The sequence below is a fragment of the Aedes albopictus genome, chromosome 2 (assembly GCF_035046485.1).
Source record: "Aedes albopictus strain Foshan chromosome 2, AalbF5, whole genome shotgun sequence".
NCBI classification, from domain to species: Eukaryota; Metazoa; Arthropoda; class Insecta; order Diptera; family Culicidae; genus Aedes; species Aedes albopictus.
In genome coordinates, this window is record NC_085137.1 from 168907861 (window position 1) to 168924729 (window position 16869).

The 16869-nt window shown below is 37.3% G+C and overlaps 1 protein-coding gene across 1 annotated transcript in view; it reads right to left on the bottom strand.

Annotated features, from left to right (window-relative positions):
• LOC109398676 (netrin receptor unc-5) overlaps nt 1–16869 on the bottom strand; it is a 611474-nt gene that overhangs the window by 495700 nt on the left and 98905 nt on the right. The window contains exon 4 of the mRNA XM_062850694.1: nt 7483–7679. Coding sequence (XP_062706678.1) covers nt 7483–7679 — 197 coding nt within the window. The remainder of the gene's footprint in view (nt 1–7482; nt 7680–16869) is intronic.

Here is a 16869-nt window from a genome sequence, read left to right on the forward strand (position 1 = left end):
GAGGGCGGAATCAATGAAAAGATCTTACGCTTAAATTTGTTAGAAATCTATGATAGAATTTTGGGAAGAAACTTTGAAAGAATGCCTGCATACATTTTGGGAGGAATCTCTAAAGGAAACCTGAGAAGAATCAATAAAGTAATCTCGGAAGAAATCAACGAAGGAATCCCAGGAGAAACTACCGAAAAAAAATCTGGAGAAATACCTAAGAGATTCCCCGGAGAAAACCCAGGAAGACTGCAGTCTCGAGATGTGTCCGTGAAAGAATCCTGGAAAATATCCGTAAAGGAATCCCGGCTGAAATCCGTGGAAGGATTTCGAAGAAAATTCCGACAGAAATATCTGAAGAAATGGTGGGAGAAATCCAAGATAGAGCTCTGCTAGGAATCCATAGAAGAATACTTGAATGGATCCCATTAGGTATTATCTTTCAATACGACGCTCTACTGTTCTCGATATGCATCACAAAAGGTTGTAGTCTTCGCAAAGTGCTTTGGATTGGTTGGTACTACGTTTTTATGTCTTCGGTTTTGATTTAGATCTGCTGAAACTGATCCAGATAAGTTTTATCTTTCAACACGACGCTCCAGTATTCGGTCTAGAGAGTTGGAGTCTTCGACAAAGTACTTTGGATAGGTTGGTACTACAATCTTATGTTTTCGGTTTTGATCTAGTTCTGCTGAAACTGATCTAGATACGTTTTATCTGCCAATACGACGCTCTAATGTTCTCGGTATGCATCCTATAGGGTTGGAGTATTCGACAAAGTGCTTTGGATTGATTGGTACCACATTCCTACGTCTTCGGTCTTGATCTAGATCTGCTGAAACTGATCTAGATAAGTTTTATCTACGACACTCTAGTGTTCTCAATGTGAATTTGAAAGGGTTGGAGTCTTCGGCACAGTGCTTTGGATTGGTTGGCACTACAGTCTTCTGTTTTGATTTTAATCTGCATTAACTGATCTAGATCAGTTGTATCTTTTGATATGATTATGTAGTGTTCTAGATATGCATCACGGAGGGTTGGAAAAGTAGAAAGCTTCTCAAGATTCTGGGGTGAATTTTCTCGGGATTCCAGAGATAATCTCCACGAGATTCTGAAGGGGATCTTCACGAGATTACAGAAGAAATCTGCACGAAATTATTGGAAGGGGCAGACGATATTTCCACTAGTTTCCAGGAAAAATATCACCGAGATTCCAGGAGGAATCTCCAACAGATTCCCAGTTGTACCTCTACGTGATACCTGGGATAATCTCCACGATGTTTCAGGAGAAATCTCCACAATCTTGACCAGAGATGACGTGCTCCTATGTGCGAACCGTGACAAGCAAAACCATATACTCTGTTCACGACTTACAACGAGAACGAAAGTGGGCTTCTATGTTCACATTGGTGGGAATTTTATGTTAACAAAAATACGAGTTGAAAATTTGCAAAATCATGCCAATTTTAATTATTAGCTAGACATTTTTTAACTAGGTGTTACTTATTATAAAATTCAGCAGATATTCTCATACTTTGCCTGCTTGTTCCTTTACTAGATGGCGGTTGTAAAATGTCACGGAAAAAATGTCATGACATTTTTCAGTTCTAATTTCAGCCCGTAAATAAAACCTTCAATAACACAGCTCAACAGTTTTTTTTTGTCTCGAGGGCAAGCTTATTTATCTCCGACAGATTTTGGGTTGCTGAATCCGAATCCAGGCTCAGTTTTGCTCCAGCACGTCACGATTTTTAGCTATACCACAATATATAGGGTAAAATATGCGACGTTGGGCTTTTGTGACTGTAAGCTATTAAGCATGGACATATTTTCAAAGGGTAAATTGGTCAAATAACATCTAAATTAACGACTCATGCAAAATATTTCGCTTTACAAAATCAAATTTGAGAGATTTAGGCATTTTATGTTAGTAAGTAAGTTTGCATGCAGCTTTTGGAGGGTGACTTGTATGGGAAATATCGTGCTTAGTTAATTAGTTAGTTAGTAGTTAGTTAATTTTTGTTTCGCAGTGTAATGCTTGTTAGATTTGGTAAAATTACGATATTGGAGATACATATTTTTTTACTAGGGACAGTGAAATGTAAAAAAACGAAATGGCGCTAGTGCACTGCTAGTTATTTTTTTTCTTATTCAACTCTCTTTTTTTAACTGTTTTGTCTCAGGATTAAGTAAACCGAACTAAATGAAATTTTGTACATTTATGTATGTTCAGTATATTGCTCTAAGAAAAACATTTGAATTAAATTATGTTCAAGACTATCACGCCGAAGACCTGGGATCGAATCCCACTCCCAACATACTCATAAAATGTGAGTTCTTCTTTCGGAAGGGAAGTAAAAACGTGGGTCCCTAGGATTAAAAATCTCGTTAATACAGACAAAAAAATATGTTTGAAGTGATAAAAGTTACCGCATTTTGAATACTTTTTACGAAATTTCAATCATTTAAAAGCTTTTGAAATTATGCGACTAGTACTGCTTAGTGACGAAATTTGACATAAAACGACCCATGAACTGTAAGCCCGTGACCTATCAAACAAGCCGTAGAAACCTACTTTCCAAGTAATCAGGATCCTGAGATATACAAGCCCCGTCTAGTAGGAAAACCATGAAAGGAACGGCCCATCAACTGTTAACTCTTGACTTTCAAAATATTTTGCCAAAGAAACCATCATTCTAAACACTTTCATGTTCCTGGTACAATGCACAAGAAAGTCATATCAAAAGACAAAACTGATTTAGATCTAGTAGTAGTTGTTTTCTACAACGAAAACGTCAAATGTAGTTACAACCAATGCAAAATAAGACTGTAACCCTCCAAGATGCATACACCCAATTCTTTCTTTTTTTGCACGGGTCGTTTTTTGGCTATAACGTAGTCAATTCTGAACCAATTGACATGTAATTTTGTACACAGGTAGACACGATTAGAACTATTCGAGTACAAACAATCAAGTTAATAGCTTGAAATTGAGTTATAGCCAAAAAACGACACGTGCAAAAAAGAATCGAGCGTGGGCCTGTGGCGCAATTGGTCACACGTTTGCTTTATAAACAGATGATCATGGGTTCGATCTCAACCCCGGCACTTTCGTCAGTTGCTTTTTACCCCTGAGAGCAGCTGTCACTGACCCTTTTGAGCCCATGACTCAAATGACCCCGAATACTTGGACATCGGCGAACGGCAACCCATAATGGACCCCCAATCGGACAGGAAACAGGAACAACCAAAAGCCACACATCAACATCCTCGTGCTCATCATTCTACCATGATATGGTAGAAAGTGAATGCAGCGCAACGGCAGCCAGTTCGATATAGTACAATTAGAATAGAATGCATTTAGGCGCTGTACAAAGTGTATGTACAGCTTCCAATTGGAACCGCTCACGCAGTGCCCTAGTGGAGAATAGAGCTGTAAATTAGGTTAAGTGATTGAAAAATTACCGATTGTGGAGCCTCGTAGCCGTGCGGTTAGGGTCACCAAGCTAATAATCGCACCATGCTATGGGGTGAGGGTTCGATTCCCGCTGCGGGCGTTGAAACTTTTCGTGAGAATAGTTTCTTCCCCGTTTCCACTGGTGCATGCTCCGTTGTCCGTTGTCTAATGTTAAGTTCAAAACAGTCTGTACAGCCGAAAGCTGAAGACGTTGTCCGTGTCTTTTTTAAATTAAAAAAAAAACAGAATCGGTTGTATTCAGATCACTAGAGTAGGAAAAGCTGATCTAGATCACTTAAGGCCGCACGGGACGACGTGTAATTTTTCCTATCTTTCCTCTCTTTCTAACAATTTGCCTCGCGATTTTGAAGAAGCAAATATCAATTTCCACTGCACTGACGTAGCTGAAACTTTAGTCGATTGTGCACCACAAGTGAGCAAATGAACGATCAAATTTCTAGTCAATAATATGAAGTAGAAGTTGAGATTTGCATCTTACTAGCAACAGAGCAATGGCGGACGATTCAACCATCGTCCCGTCCGGCCTTAAGACGGATCAAGATAAGTACCGAAGACGTAAGAATGTAATAACAAACAATTAGAAGCACTTAAGCAAATACTGCCTCCCAACAAGATACATATCTAGTGCTCAGAAAACAAAACTGATCTAGATCAGTTACAGCTGCAGATTTATACTAAAACCGAAGATGTAAAATGTAACAACTATCAACCTAAAGCACTTTGCCGAAGATTGCAACCCTCTAGGATACAAGTTCTAGTGTTCTGGAGAGGCATGCAAAAAAATGTCTTGAGCAGTTACAGCCAATCTATACTTATATAGAAAGGTTGTAAATGTGCTATCAAAAAATCCAAGACACTTCTTCAAAGACTTCAACACTTCAGGAGGCATATTTAGAACACTACATAATCATATAAGTTGTATCAGGTCCGTGCACAGAAAAGGTGAAAAGGGAGGGTTTTTCTTAATTTTGGCAAAGGGCGGTGGGGCGCGTAGTATATCGACAATGGGAGGGGTTTAACCCGCAAAACCCCTCCCTTGTGCACGGGATTGAGTTGTATTGATCTAGATCAGTTCCAGCAGATCAAGATTAAAACCGAAGACGTAAGAATGTAGTACCAACCAATACAAAGAACTTTGTCGAAGACTCCAACCCTCTAGGATGCATATCGAGGAATCTAGAACGTTGTATTGGAAATAAAGCTAATCTAGATCAGTTTCAGCAGATCTAGATCAAAACAAAAGACATAAAAGTGTAGCACCAAACAACATAGACAATTTTTCTGAAGACCTTAACCGTCTATAGTTGAGAACATTTTGTGTTACATCTGCACTATGAATTAAAGAAATCACGTCATTTTAGGTTGTCATTTTAAGTTGTCACGACTTGAATTTGGCATGCAAATAAAAAAAAAATATCTATATTTTTTAAATTACTTACTCACGCTTTTCTGGAGGAAAACTTAAACATAAATTTTGTATAAAATAAAAGTGGAAAAGTTGGATCGATGATCACTGAAAAAAAAAATGAAAATCGGTTCACAGGCGGCTGAGAACTCGCTGCTCAAACTTTAAGTTCCCACTTTTTTATCACGGAATTTGGAGTGTTAATTAATGAAGCCATTATCCCAAGAATTCCCAAAAGAATTGTTGGAGGTTTTGCTGGGTGCATTTCTGAAAATAAAATTACCAAAATATCAAAAAATTACTGAAGCAATTAAAAATAACTTGAGAAATTCTCAAAATGATGGCAAAACACCGTTCGTGAAAAAAACAAGTTTATTCCTTAAGTCATTGTCAGTTTCCAAATGAATTACTAATTAAAACTTTAAAGAATATGCCGAAAGATTTCTGACGAACTTCCGAAGAAATTTCCGAAGGGAATCCAAATGATATGCCAAAGAAATTCCCAAATTCATGCCACTAAAATTTTCAACCGCGTTACTAAAGAAATAAAAAAAAATGCCGTGGGAATCTCCAAATAAATTGCCTTAAAACTGCAAAAAAAATCTCTTAAGGCAAAACTGGAATCATTTTCTCATTTTTTTAGGTTTTTGATTTTTTTTTAATAACAAAGCAATAGGGTAAATGTACCAATAGTGGTGCTATTAGTAGCTCCTTGTAGTAAAATAATTGAATAAAATTAATAAAACCACAAAATAAAAAGGCTGAAAACTTTAATCGGTAGTTTTTCACATAAACTTTCTAGAAAAAATGCAAAAACTATTGTTTATTTCAGTTTTTGCTAATAAATCACTTGCACCAACTATAGGTACACGGTTCCTATTATGGAGGTAAAATTTAACATTGGTTCCTATAGTGGCGCATCCCATTGAATTCTTATGGGACCCACCACTATGGGAACACTACCACCACTATAGGTGCAAAGGAGCAAACAAATTAAGGAAAATAATTGTTTTAAATAGGTTTTTCGGCAAATCTTGAACACAAAACTGAATTAATGTTAGTATTTAGGTATGATGCATCTATTAAAAATGAAATTTGCAAGCTTTTTGGTCAAAATGGTTCTAAATTGCCACTACCACCACTATTGGTACTACCTCCACTAAGGGAGCTTTCACCCTATTTTCAAAATCGGGTGTCATGCACATGTACATTATGGATCAGGGTATCTTCCGATTTTTTTCGTGGTGGAAAATGTTTTTCTGTTTTTGCAGAAACCATTTTTTTGTAAAATTTAAAAAAATAAAAAATAAAAATAAAAAAATACCCAGATCCATACACAGCAAATAATTTTGTAATTTCCAGGCGCGTAATTTCTGGCGATGCATCCATTTTTTGATGTAATTTCACTCGGTTACATCGTTTTCCAACAATTTTCACAATTTCCATGTACATCCTGGTTGGCACCGGATAGTGTTAACAAACCCATTCCAGCAGATACCTAGAATCAGTATCTTATTAATCATCTATCCTCTAACTCGGTGAAATAGTCGAGAGGAAAGGGATACACCTCTCAATCAGCGGATCAGTGTACGAATCCGTGCCAATATTTTTATTATATATGATATTTCCGTCACACCGGTTCTAGCGATTGCTAGACCTACTTTCAAGCTGGGCAGCTATTTTGCAGCGTGGAAAGGATGTAATTTGTACATCATTTTTACCACGCGACTGATGTGCAGCGAAAATGATGTGATTTCACAAGATTTTTTTTGCTGTGTACTCTACATGTGCACGAAAACCGTTTTTGAAAATATTGCTTCGTTATTTAATAAAAAATAAAATACCAAACAATGAGGAAATGGTTCCAGTTTCGCCTTAAGACAGTTTGATGAAATATTGCAAATACTCAAGATTTTCACCTCGAAAGTACTGTACTTTAAATAGAACATAAAGCGCATAAAATTGTAAGAGTTATTGTAAAACGAAAAATTGAATTTGAAATCAAAGTATGGACAAATAAGTTAAGTTTGGATGAAAAGAATTAACCGCCTTCCATTCAACATATCTAGTAACGATTATTGGGAAAACCTATTATTTTTAAGCCCATCCTTCATCGAAAAGGCTCGCCTCCACAATCGTTATCCTGTTCCAGCATTTTTTTCCCAGAGAACCTTCCTAGTAATAATCGACTATCTATCGAATCGCTGGAAGAAAGAAAGTCTTCAAGCCATTCTGGCTGCGGAATGCCTCCCACTGCTTCAAGGGACAATCCTTTTCGTTCGATAAGCGTTACAAATTGAAACTGGGTCGAACCCATCATTCATCAACCTAAACCCCTCAAAGGCAAAGTCCTATCATGTCGGCCTTTGAAGAATAGCCAGGATGTGGAAAAGCGTCGTCGGGTAGGCAGGTAAAAAAAATGTGTAAGAAGAGATGCCCAGCTGATGCCACGTCTATCAGTCTGATGGGTCCTTCGGCAAAAAAAAACGAGCAGGTGGTTGATTGATTCGATTTCTTTCGGTTTACCTCCTCCGTCATCCTTATCCCTCTCATCATAATCGACATGAAACCCTCCTCAACCGACATGTAACATTGCGGAGAAAACACCTACCTGCATGGTGACGTGTGCGATCAGCACCTTATCGTCGACGGTGATCACCACCGGGGGGTTCGCCACCAGGGGGAGGCCGTTCTTGAGCCACGAAATCTTGGCGACCGGGGTGGCGTTCACGTTGCAAATGATCTCCGCCCGGCCACCCAGCTCGACGCGGATCGACTTCGGCGTGATGCTGATTTGCCGCTTGATGTCTGAGGAAGAGAAAAAGAGCACAGGAAAAAAAAACGTTTGAAGCGTACGTTCACATAAGTTGGTGCAACACAACGGTTCGAGTGTGGTTCCCTTACTCCCGAGTAAAACATAAAAATAAAATTTAAAAGAAAAGATATTTCATTATTTTGAATGTAATAAGTTTTACTACTTTCTAGATGCCATTTAAATCGAAACAGTAAAAAGCAAACGACATAAGCAAATTCGAAGACGTTGGTTATTATGGTTAGTAAATAAAGAAACAGAGAAGGAATTGATATTGCAATCGCTCGCCCACTGCTGCGTTTTTATAACAAGAAATTTGGTATTTAAAATCGAAACAATCATATTTTTGAACGTGTTTTTGAAAGACTTTAAATTCCTCGTTCCATTCGGGCATCCCATGCAGTGAGGTAGTTGCCCTGCGTTTTACTGGATGCTGCTTGACTGGGAGGTTTGTATCCCCTGCTGCCCATGTTATCGTTGTAAGTTATGCTTTCGGGAAAAAAGGTGCAGAGTAATCGATGAAAAATTTGAATGTGAAAGTAATCGCCGCACCGGTAAACGACGATGACGGTGCGGATTGAAAGTGAAGAGTGCGACCAGGACCACCCACGGATTCGCGGCAGCAGTCGGCCGAGGTACCTATTATTACTGACTGGCTGAGGATACGCTTAGCAGCATAGTGGGGCGTTTATGTTTGGATTGCCGCAGGTCAAGGGCTGTTGACGTGAGTAGATTAGCGACTGCTAAATGTGGTATGTATTGAAAAATAAAGAAGCCTGTCATCGCACTGGCGCATGACATGGAAGCTCGGTATTTGGCGATTGAATAGATAGATACTGGAAGGGTTTTGACGTGAAACTGTTCAATCATCTGGCTCATGAAAATAAGAAGTTCGATGCATGGTATAACCCATGCGTTGTACTCAGTGCTGTCATGATGAAATCATAGCTGGTTACTCAATGTTTCCGAATTTGGAAATGACTTAACTATTGCGCCTAGCAAATAGTTATTTCGGGAAAACTCCTCCATCCATTATTATCTAACGAAAATTTTCTGTAATTATCGGGACAGGTAAATCCTTGCTGGAATACCTTTTATGAGTTTGCAAGAGTTCTTATAAAAATATCTGGAAAATTTTCCTGAATTTCCTCCATGTGCATCACTAGAATACCTTTGAGAATTTTTCAAAAAATGTCTAGAAGGTTTACAGAAAGAAGATTCTTGCAGGATTTCTTAAAATGATTTTAGCAAGAATTCCTCTAAAAAATCCTCTTAGTAGTGTATTGGTTCCCTTCTTAAGCATATGGCTCCCATTTTCATCCTACGAAAAACAAAGGATTGAAGCGTTGTTTGTTTTGTTTCCTATTTTTGTATTTTTTATTAGAAGTGAGCACCCATGAAAGCAAAAAGAACAGAATCAATCGGTGCCGTAATTGCTTGTTTTCGAATAGGATGAATATGGGAGCGTGAGATTACTGATGGCACACATACCCTATTCCTTAAAAATTCATTTCTGTCCATGGATTTTTATTGAAAAAATCTCCAGGGATTTCTCAAGAGATTCTTTTAGAAATTTCCCCGGGAATTTTCCTTGGAACTTCTTCAGAAGTTTCTCAAATAATTTATCAAAAGATTGATCTTTAAGCCGATTCATGGGATTCCTAAGAAATTTCTTCCGAAATTTTTGCTGGGATTTCTCAAGGGATTCAATAAAAACAAACTTCTTGAAGGATTGCCACATAAGTACATGCTTGCTTTCTTTCTTGTATTTCCTCAAACCTTTCTGAAGGAATTCCCCCAGAAATATTGTCAGATGTTTTTTTCCAAAGTTTTCTTTTCAAAAAATGCTTTCTGAAAATTTTCAAGAAATTCTTCTACGAATTTCTCCAGGGGTTTCTTCAGGCATTCCTCCAAACGATTCTTCAAAATATACAGAAGAATTTTCACAAGGATTCGAAGATTACTTTTAAAATTCTTCTATGGTTTTCCTCAAGAAATTCAGATTTATTTCCAGAAACTATTGCTTTAATTTGTCCAGAAGTTCTCTCAGGTATTACTCCATTTATTCAGGAATTTTCTCGAGCTAAATTATTGGAAATTCTTCTAAAAAATACTCAACAGATTTTTCTGGAAGATCCTCCAGGTGTTTCTCTAATAGTTCTTACAGTTATTTTGCCAGGCATTGCTTTGAACTTATTCAGAATTTCAGAGATATTTTCAGATTTTTTTCCAAAGATTATCTCATTCTTTCCTACAGAAATTACCAAATTATCAAGGAAACTTTTGTTTTTTTTTTACAAATACCTGCAGAGGGTTATCCAGTTCTTCGAGGTATTATTTCAAAATTTCCTTCAAAAAATATTATTATTTCTTCAGTGATTCTCTAAAGAATTGCTCTATGTTTTTCTTTTACTGCTTTGCTGGATTTTCTCCAAAAAATTTTCCAAGTAATTGTTTAGAGATTTTTAAACACAAACCCCTTCAGAAATTGTACCAATTTTTTTTTTCTGAGACACCCCTAGGAGTTCTTACAAGGATTGCTCCTTCAGAGATCCCTCAGAAATTAACTGAGGAATTTCTTCAAAAATTCCACTAGAACTTTTATCAGCGATTTCTGCAGACATTTTTTAAAAGATTCCTACAGAAACTCCTCTACGGATTTTTCCAGGAAGATTCAAGCATTTTTCCCCTGAAACTACTTTCAGAGTTTTCCCATTAGTCTCTCATGTTTTTTTTTTCTTCTGAGAATTAAATATGTATCTTAAGATGTTTGTTCAGACAATCTCCTAGGTATTAACCTGGGCATTCATCCAGGAATTGTTCATGTGATAGCTTTGGAAATTGCTGCAGGATTTTTTGTCCAGGAATTCCTCCAAAAAAATTAAGAACTTCTACTAGGAGTTTCAAAAGATGTCTCTTGGAGTTTTTTAAGGGATTTCTTGAGGCAACCCTTGCAGGATTTCTTACACATTTCTTCAGGAATTTCTAAGATATACCCTCAGGAATTAATGAAAAAAAATAATTCAGTAATTTCTGTGCAATTCCTGGGAAAACTTCGGAAAAGTCCCTGGAGAAATATCTGAATAAATTCTGCAGGGATCTCTAAAGACATCGTAGGTAGATATTCATGATGGATTCTTTTCTATATATCCTTGTTGAATTTCAGCAGCAAGCACTGAAGAACTTCTCAAGAATTCTTGAATTAACCTTTGGAAGAATTTCCGAAGTAATCCCAAGAGAATTTGTAACAAAATTTTTGTACGAATTTCTGAAAAACTCCATTGATAAACTTTTGAAGAAATGTGTTCCTGAAATTTCTGAAGCAATTCCTAATATTCCGAAAAAGTCTATGGAGGGAGGTAAAAGTATTTCCTCAAAATAATTTAAGAAAGAATCCTAGCAGGAATTTCTGAAATAAACCGTGAAGGAATTTCTGAAGAAATCTTCAGTAGAATCAGCAGCAATTTCAGTATGTACTTTTGAATAATTAGATCTCTTCTGGAAGATTTTCTTAAGTTCTTCATGGAGGAAATTTCTCGGGAAACCCTTGGTGGATTTCCTAGAAAAAGAGTGCTAAGGAATTTATAAGAAAAATTCTGGAGGAATCCCGTAATTAAATTATTGAAGGATTTTCTGAAAGTATTCTTGAAGAATTCTGTGGACGACTTTTTGAAATAAAAACCTGAACACCTAGAAAAATGCGTAGATAATCGTCTTCAAAGTTCCAAAAAAAAATCCAGAGATATATCTAAAGAAATTTCTAGAATAAACTGTTGCATAAATATATTTAAGAGCTCATGTAGAAATTATAGAAATTATTCTTACTAGAAATTCCGAGTAAACGTCTGAGATAATAAATACATGGAGGAGTATCTGGAGGAAATCCTGAAGAAATCTTTGTGTGGATTCTTGCTTGAGTCTTTTGAAAAAATTCTATCGGATTTTCTGCCAAAATTGCTAGACATGTGAAAGTTTGTAATTGAATCCCTAGAGCCATTTATGAACAATTCTCTGACGGACTTCCTGAAGAAATACCTGATCAAATTTCTGTAAAATATATGCCAAATTTTCTGAAGAAACAAAATCTATGAAATAATTTTTGAATAAATCGCTGTACATAATTCTAAAGGTATCCCCTGAAGAAATTTCCACAGTTTTTTCTAAATGAATCCCCTAAAGAATTAAAATTTAATACCTTGTAGAGAACACATAGAAATCAACTTCAAAGATTTGTTGAAGAAATTCATCAAACAGTATATGAAGGAAGAAATATCAAGACCTATTTCAAGAGATATTTCTTTCTTGAAGAACCCCCGAAAAAAAAACTCCAGAAGAGTTATTGTAGGAATCCATGAATTACTTTTCTTGAACTTGGAATCCTCCAGAGAAATTTCCATAAGCGGCCTTGAAATAATTTCTGCTGGAATCACTGTAAGATTTTCTAACATAATCTGTGAAAGCTTTTCTACAGAAATCCTTGGAAAAAATTCCGGAGGAACTTTTGATTTTCTCAAAGAATTGTTGAAAGCATTTCGGAAAGAATCTGAATACCGACCAATAATGATCTAATTTATTCCTTGTCGCCCCCGTACTTTCAAGATTTATTTTGGATGTTTCATTGGCTATTCCTCTGAAATTTCTCAACACAATATTTTAACATGGATTGCTTCGGAAATTCCTGCAAAAAATATTCAGAATTCCTTTCTGATTCCAATATTTATATCTTCAGAAATTCCTCCATGAATTCCAGTAGAAACATCTTTAGTCATTTCTAGAGAAAATCCTGATGCGATCACAACTGAAATCTTCCAGAGAATTTGGAAGAAATTTGGTCAGGAATGCCTTCGGAGATTTTACTGACAATTCCTTCAGGAACTCTTCAAGGGATTCTTTCATAAAACTCACAACTTCTTATAGGAATATGCTGGGGATTATTGCTAGAATTGATTCAGGAACTCCATTATAGAGCCTTCCTTGAATTCCTTCCGGAATTGTTCCATAGGTTTATTTTGGAAATTCCGGATTTTTTTCAGGAATTTTCTTAAAAACGCCTCATATGTCTTTCCAAGAATTCCACCAACGTTTTCTCGTGAAGTTTCACCAGGAAGTTCTGCATAAATTCCTCCTGGGATTCCTTCAAAAAAATTATCTAGAATTTTTCCAGATATTTCTCTGGAAATTCATTCTAGAGTAGGTACTTCCTACTGAGATATATTCAAGGGGGGATGAAAAGCCTAACCAGCCAAGAACTAAAAGTCTCTTTAATAAAAATAAATCAATCAAATACTTAGGATTTTTTTTTCAGAAATTCCTGTTCGGATTTCTTCAAATTTCCAGAGACTTTTTCAGAAGTTAAGGATTTTCCTTAAACTTTTAAAAAATTTCTCCATAGAATATTCTTTTAGAAATATATCTTAACTTTTTTAATCCTGTAAACCTTTTCTAAGAATTTATTTTGAAATGCCTTCAGACATTCCAACAGAAAGTTCTACAATGATTTATTTTCGTATTTGCTCCTGCTGTTCCGTCAGAAGCATCTGCTGAAATTCCTTCAAAGCTTCCTTACATATGTGTTTTAGATTTTCCTCCAGCAGTTTTGCCGAAGTTTTTTTTTTTTCAAAAATATCACAATCTTTGCTGTAACAATACTCGAAATAATCCTTGAAGGAATCCTTCAGAAAAATCTTATTGCTTTGCAGACTCCCAGAAGCAATTCTTGAAAACTTTCTGGAGAGATTTCTGACCAAAAATTCCTTAAACAATTTTTGAAGTTATCTCAGAAGATATTTTGAGATGAATACCTATAGAAATTTCTTAAGACACCTACTTAATTCCTAGAAAAAAAATCATGGGAAACTTTTGGAAGGAAGACTGGAAGAAATTGAAATTACAGAAAAGATGTCCAAGGGATTCCTGAATATATCTAAAGAAATTAAAAAAAAAACCTTTTGAAATGTCTCCAGAAATTGCAGACATCTTCTTCTTCTTCTTGGCGTAACGTCCTTACTGGGACAAAGCCTGCTTCTCAGCTTAGTGTTCAATGAGCACTTCCACAGTTTTTAACTGAGAGCTTCCTCTGCCAATGACCATTTTGCATGTGTATATCGTGTGGCAGGCACGAAGATACTCTATGCCCAAGGAAGTCAAGGAAATTTCCTTTACGAAAAGATCCTGGACCGACCGGGAATCGAACCCGTCACCCTCAGCATGGTCATGCTGAATACCCGTGCGTTTACCGCCTCGGCTATATGGGCCCTTAGGACATGGTACTGGCGGATTTTCAAAAGAAATTCCTCAATTGATTTCGGAGGGTTTTTCGATCCCATGGAGATATCTGAGGAGAAATTTTTAATAATAATTTCTAATACAATTTCTGAGGGGGAAGTACACACACCTGGATACTTTTTTGTGGGAAATCCTGCAGAAACAAAAAAAAAAGAAATTTCGAAGGAGTTCTTCAGAGAATCACTGGAAAAATAAAAAAAATGAACTTTTGAAGGAATTTTCGAAAGAACACCTGAAATAACTGGAGAGCCCTCTGCAAATATTTATAGGAAAATTTCTTGTAAAATTCCTTGAAAATTCCAAACAATACATTCTCAACTATTTTTGCAGGAATTATCGAGAAAATCGTCGTAGAAATTCATGAAGCATCACTGATTTTTTTAAGAATACCCGAAAAAAGATCTAAACAAATCCTAAGCCTTTCCTGCTGGAGGAGTACCTAGAGGGACTTCTGAAGAAACGCTTGAGGGACTTCCTGACAAATCTAATTAGAATTTTCTTGAGGAATTACTAAATAAATGACTAAGAGAATCTCTGAGCACCTAAACAAACCGAAGTAATCTCTAAAAAATATTCTAAAAATTCTGAATTTCTATTGCAAATTTCTAGTGGAATATCTGAAAAATTCTCCAAATTTTTATGGAAAATATCTCCTGGAACTCTTTTGAACATCTTTTGAAGACATCTCTGGATACATTTCTGGTAGAGTAGTTACGGAAATTGGAAATGCTCTAGAAGAATTAAGGGAGAAGTCCAAGAAAAGTCATCAAGGAAATTCTTAAATTATTCCTGGAGGAATATCTTCAGAAATGTTGGAAGAAATACACGCACTTACTTCTGTAGCAATCCTTGAAGTAATTTCCTAAAGAATCAACAAATGAATCTCAGGAGGATTTTTCTTCAAGAAAATCCACGGATTATGGAGGAATTCCTCAAAGAATTTCTGAAAGAATTCCTGGAGAAATGTTCAAAAATAAAATACATAGGTGAAATTGCATTCTAAAGGGATAAATGGAGGAATTTCTGGAACATACCTGAAATCATTCTAGGAAATCCTCCAAAAATCTTCTTTCTATAAAAAAATGCGGAAAAGTTTTGATAAATATTGAAAGAGCTTTAGCGTGGGCTTCATTGACCGCCCGTAGATGCTACTCCAGTATCGCTAGACCATCTGCACTCACACAACGAACCAATGAGATATCCTCCGGGGACTAAGCAGGCATCTTCAGTGTGTGAGTGTTGGTGATCTTCTATTTTTGGACGACAATGGCGCCAGCCACGTCAGGTTGCAGGTCAATGCGGGGAAAAGGAGGAAGAGATTTTCACAATCATTTGTATCCACAGCAGACCGAATATATGTACCTCTGCGCCTGCACAAATTCATGCGGATGTTGGAGTGTTGGCGGGATATGTTTGGCAATGGGTTCACACATTGGTACGTGGACGCCAGGCATAGGTAGATAGATAGATTAGTGTATTTATTACTCTGAAGACAATGCGACACAGTTTGCTTGATTACACAACATAGGCGTTATATGATAGTGACACTGTTTTAGGAAACATGGAAGGAAGGGGAACGGCCTTTTCAACCCGTTTCTGTTCTAGCGATGGCTATGAACATGTGAATTTACATGAGCTGTATATGTAGAGAGGAGGGAGACCCAAGTAACAGACACTGGAATGGTTTTGATTGTGCAGTTTAATCATCTGGTTCATGAAAAATAAGAAGCTTGATGTATCGCAATGCTTGGTCTCATTCATGCATTGTACAGAACACATCCAAATGCGTCTCAAGCTTCAAACCTATTTGACCGTGATTCATTCTATGAATAGACTTAAAAACTCCCCTAAATGACATAATTTGCATAACTCAGCCTCGTCAAATGGAACAATCAAACTCTTAAACTGCAAATTCCTCTCAGTTCCCATGATTGAACAATTATTGTCAAAATGAAATCATTCACAATTCGCCTGACAAAAAATAACTCTTCACCTGGGGCGCCTCAAGGCGATCCGCCAAAACGTCTGAGCATCAACTCTGGCCAGCAGCGATTGTTTGCTATTTCAAGCGGTTCAGCCCCCTTTTCGTTCCACATTTATAAATGTATATCAAGGAGGCGCATTTCTTCCATCCACGAACCTAAACCGTTTCGCGTAATTGTCTGATCAAACACTCGACGACGACGTCATCGTCTCTATACAGAGCAAAAGACCCGCGCCGCGCGCGCGCCACGCGGACACCCCGAAACGAGGCGAAATCAATTTGCCTGTGTGAATGGGTCCGATTTTGTCATGGTCAATAAACGTGGTTACGAAACGATTAACTTCTGCTCTTCCTATGGTCCCCGGTCCCCGGGTCCGATCCGGTCGTCATCGTCTTCGACGCAGTCTTTTTCCCTTATTTTTCGCGCTCTTCAATACAGCTTTAGGAACGCGCGGCTCTTGATAGACGGCGGCGCGGCGTGCGCACGTCGCCGCGCCAACCGGGAAGGTCCATCATCGAACATCATCATCAAAAATCGATTCGATACAGTTTAAAAGATGAAATGCCGTAACAGTTTTCGGTTTAAATGCGTGGTGTTGTTCTGCTTTTTGCCTGCCCGGGCACGACCGCAACCGTGGTCAATCTGCCGTTTGAAGTCGTCACGCCGAGCCAGATGCGGGCATTAAAATCCGTGTGTATGTAGCAATAACGTGTAAATATTTGGACAGATATCGAAAGAATTTTTTTTCTTTCTGTGTTCGGTGGGGGTAAATATGGGAGGAAGGTTTTTGCGATGATTGAAAGATGTGTAGGCGAACACTTTCAAAATGGTAACTTGAAAGCCTTCTCTGTCGAAGTGGTTCTTGTGTGGAACAATACCCAGGGTAAGTATCTGGGCACCCCCCTTGCCCCTTACC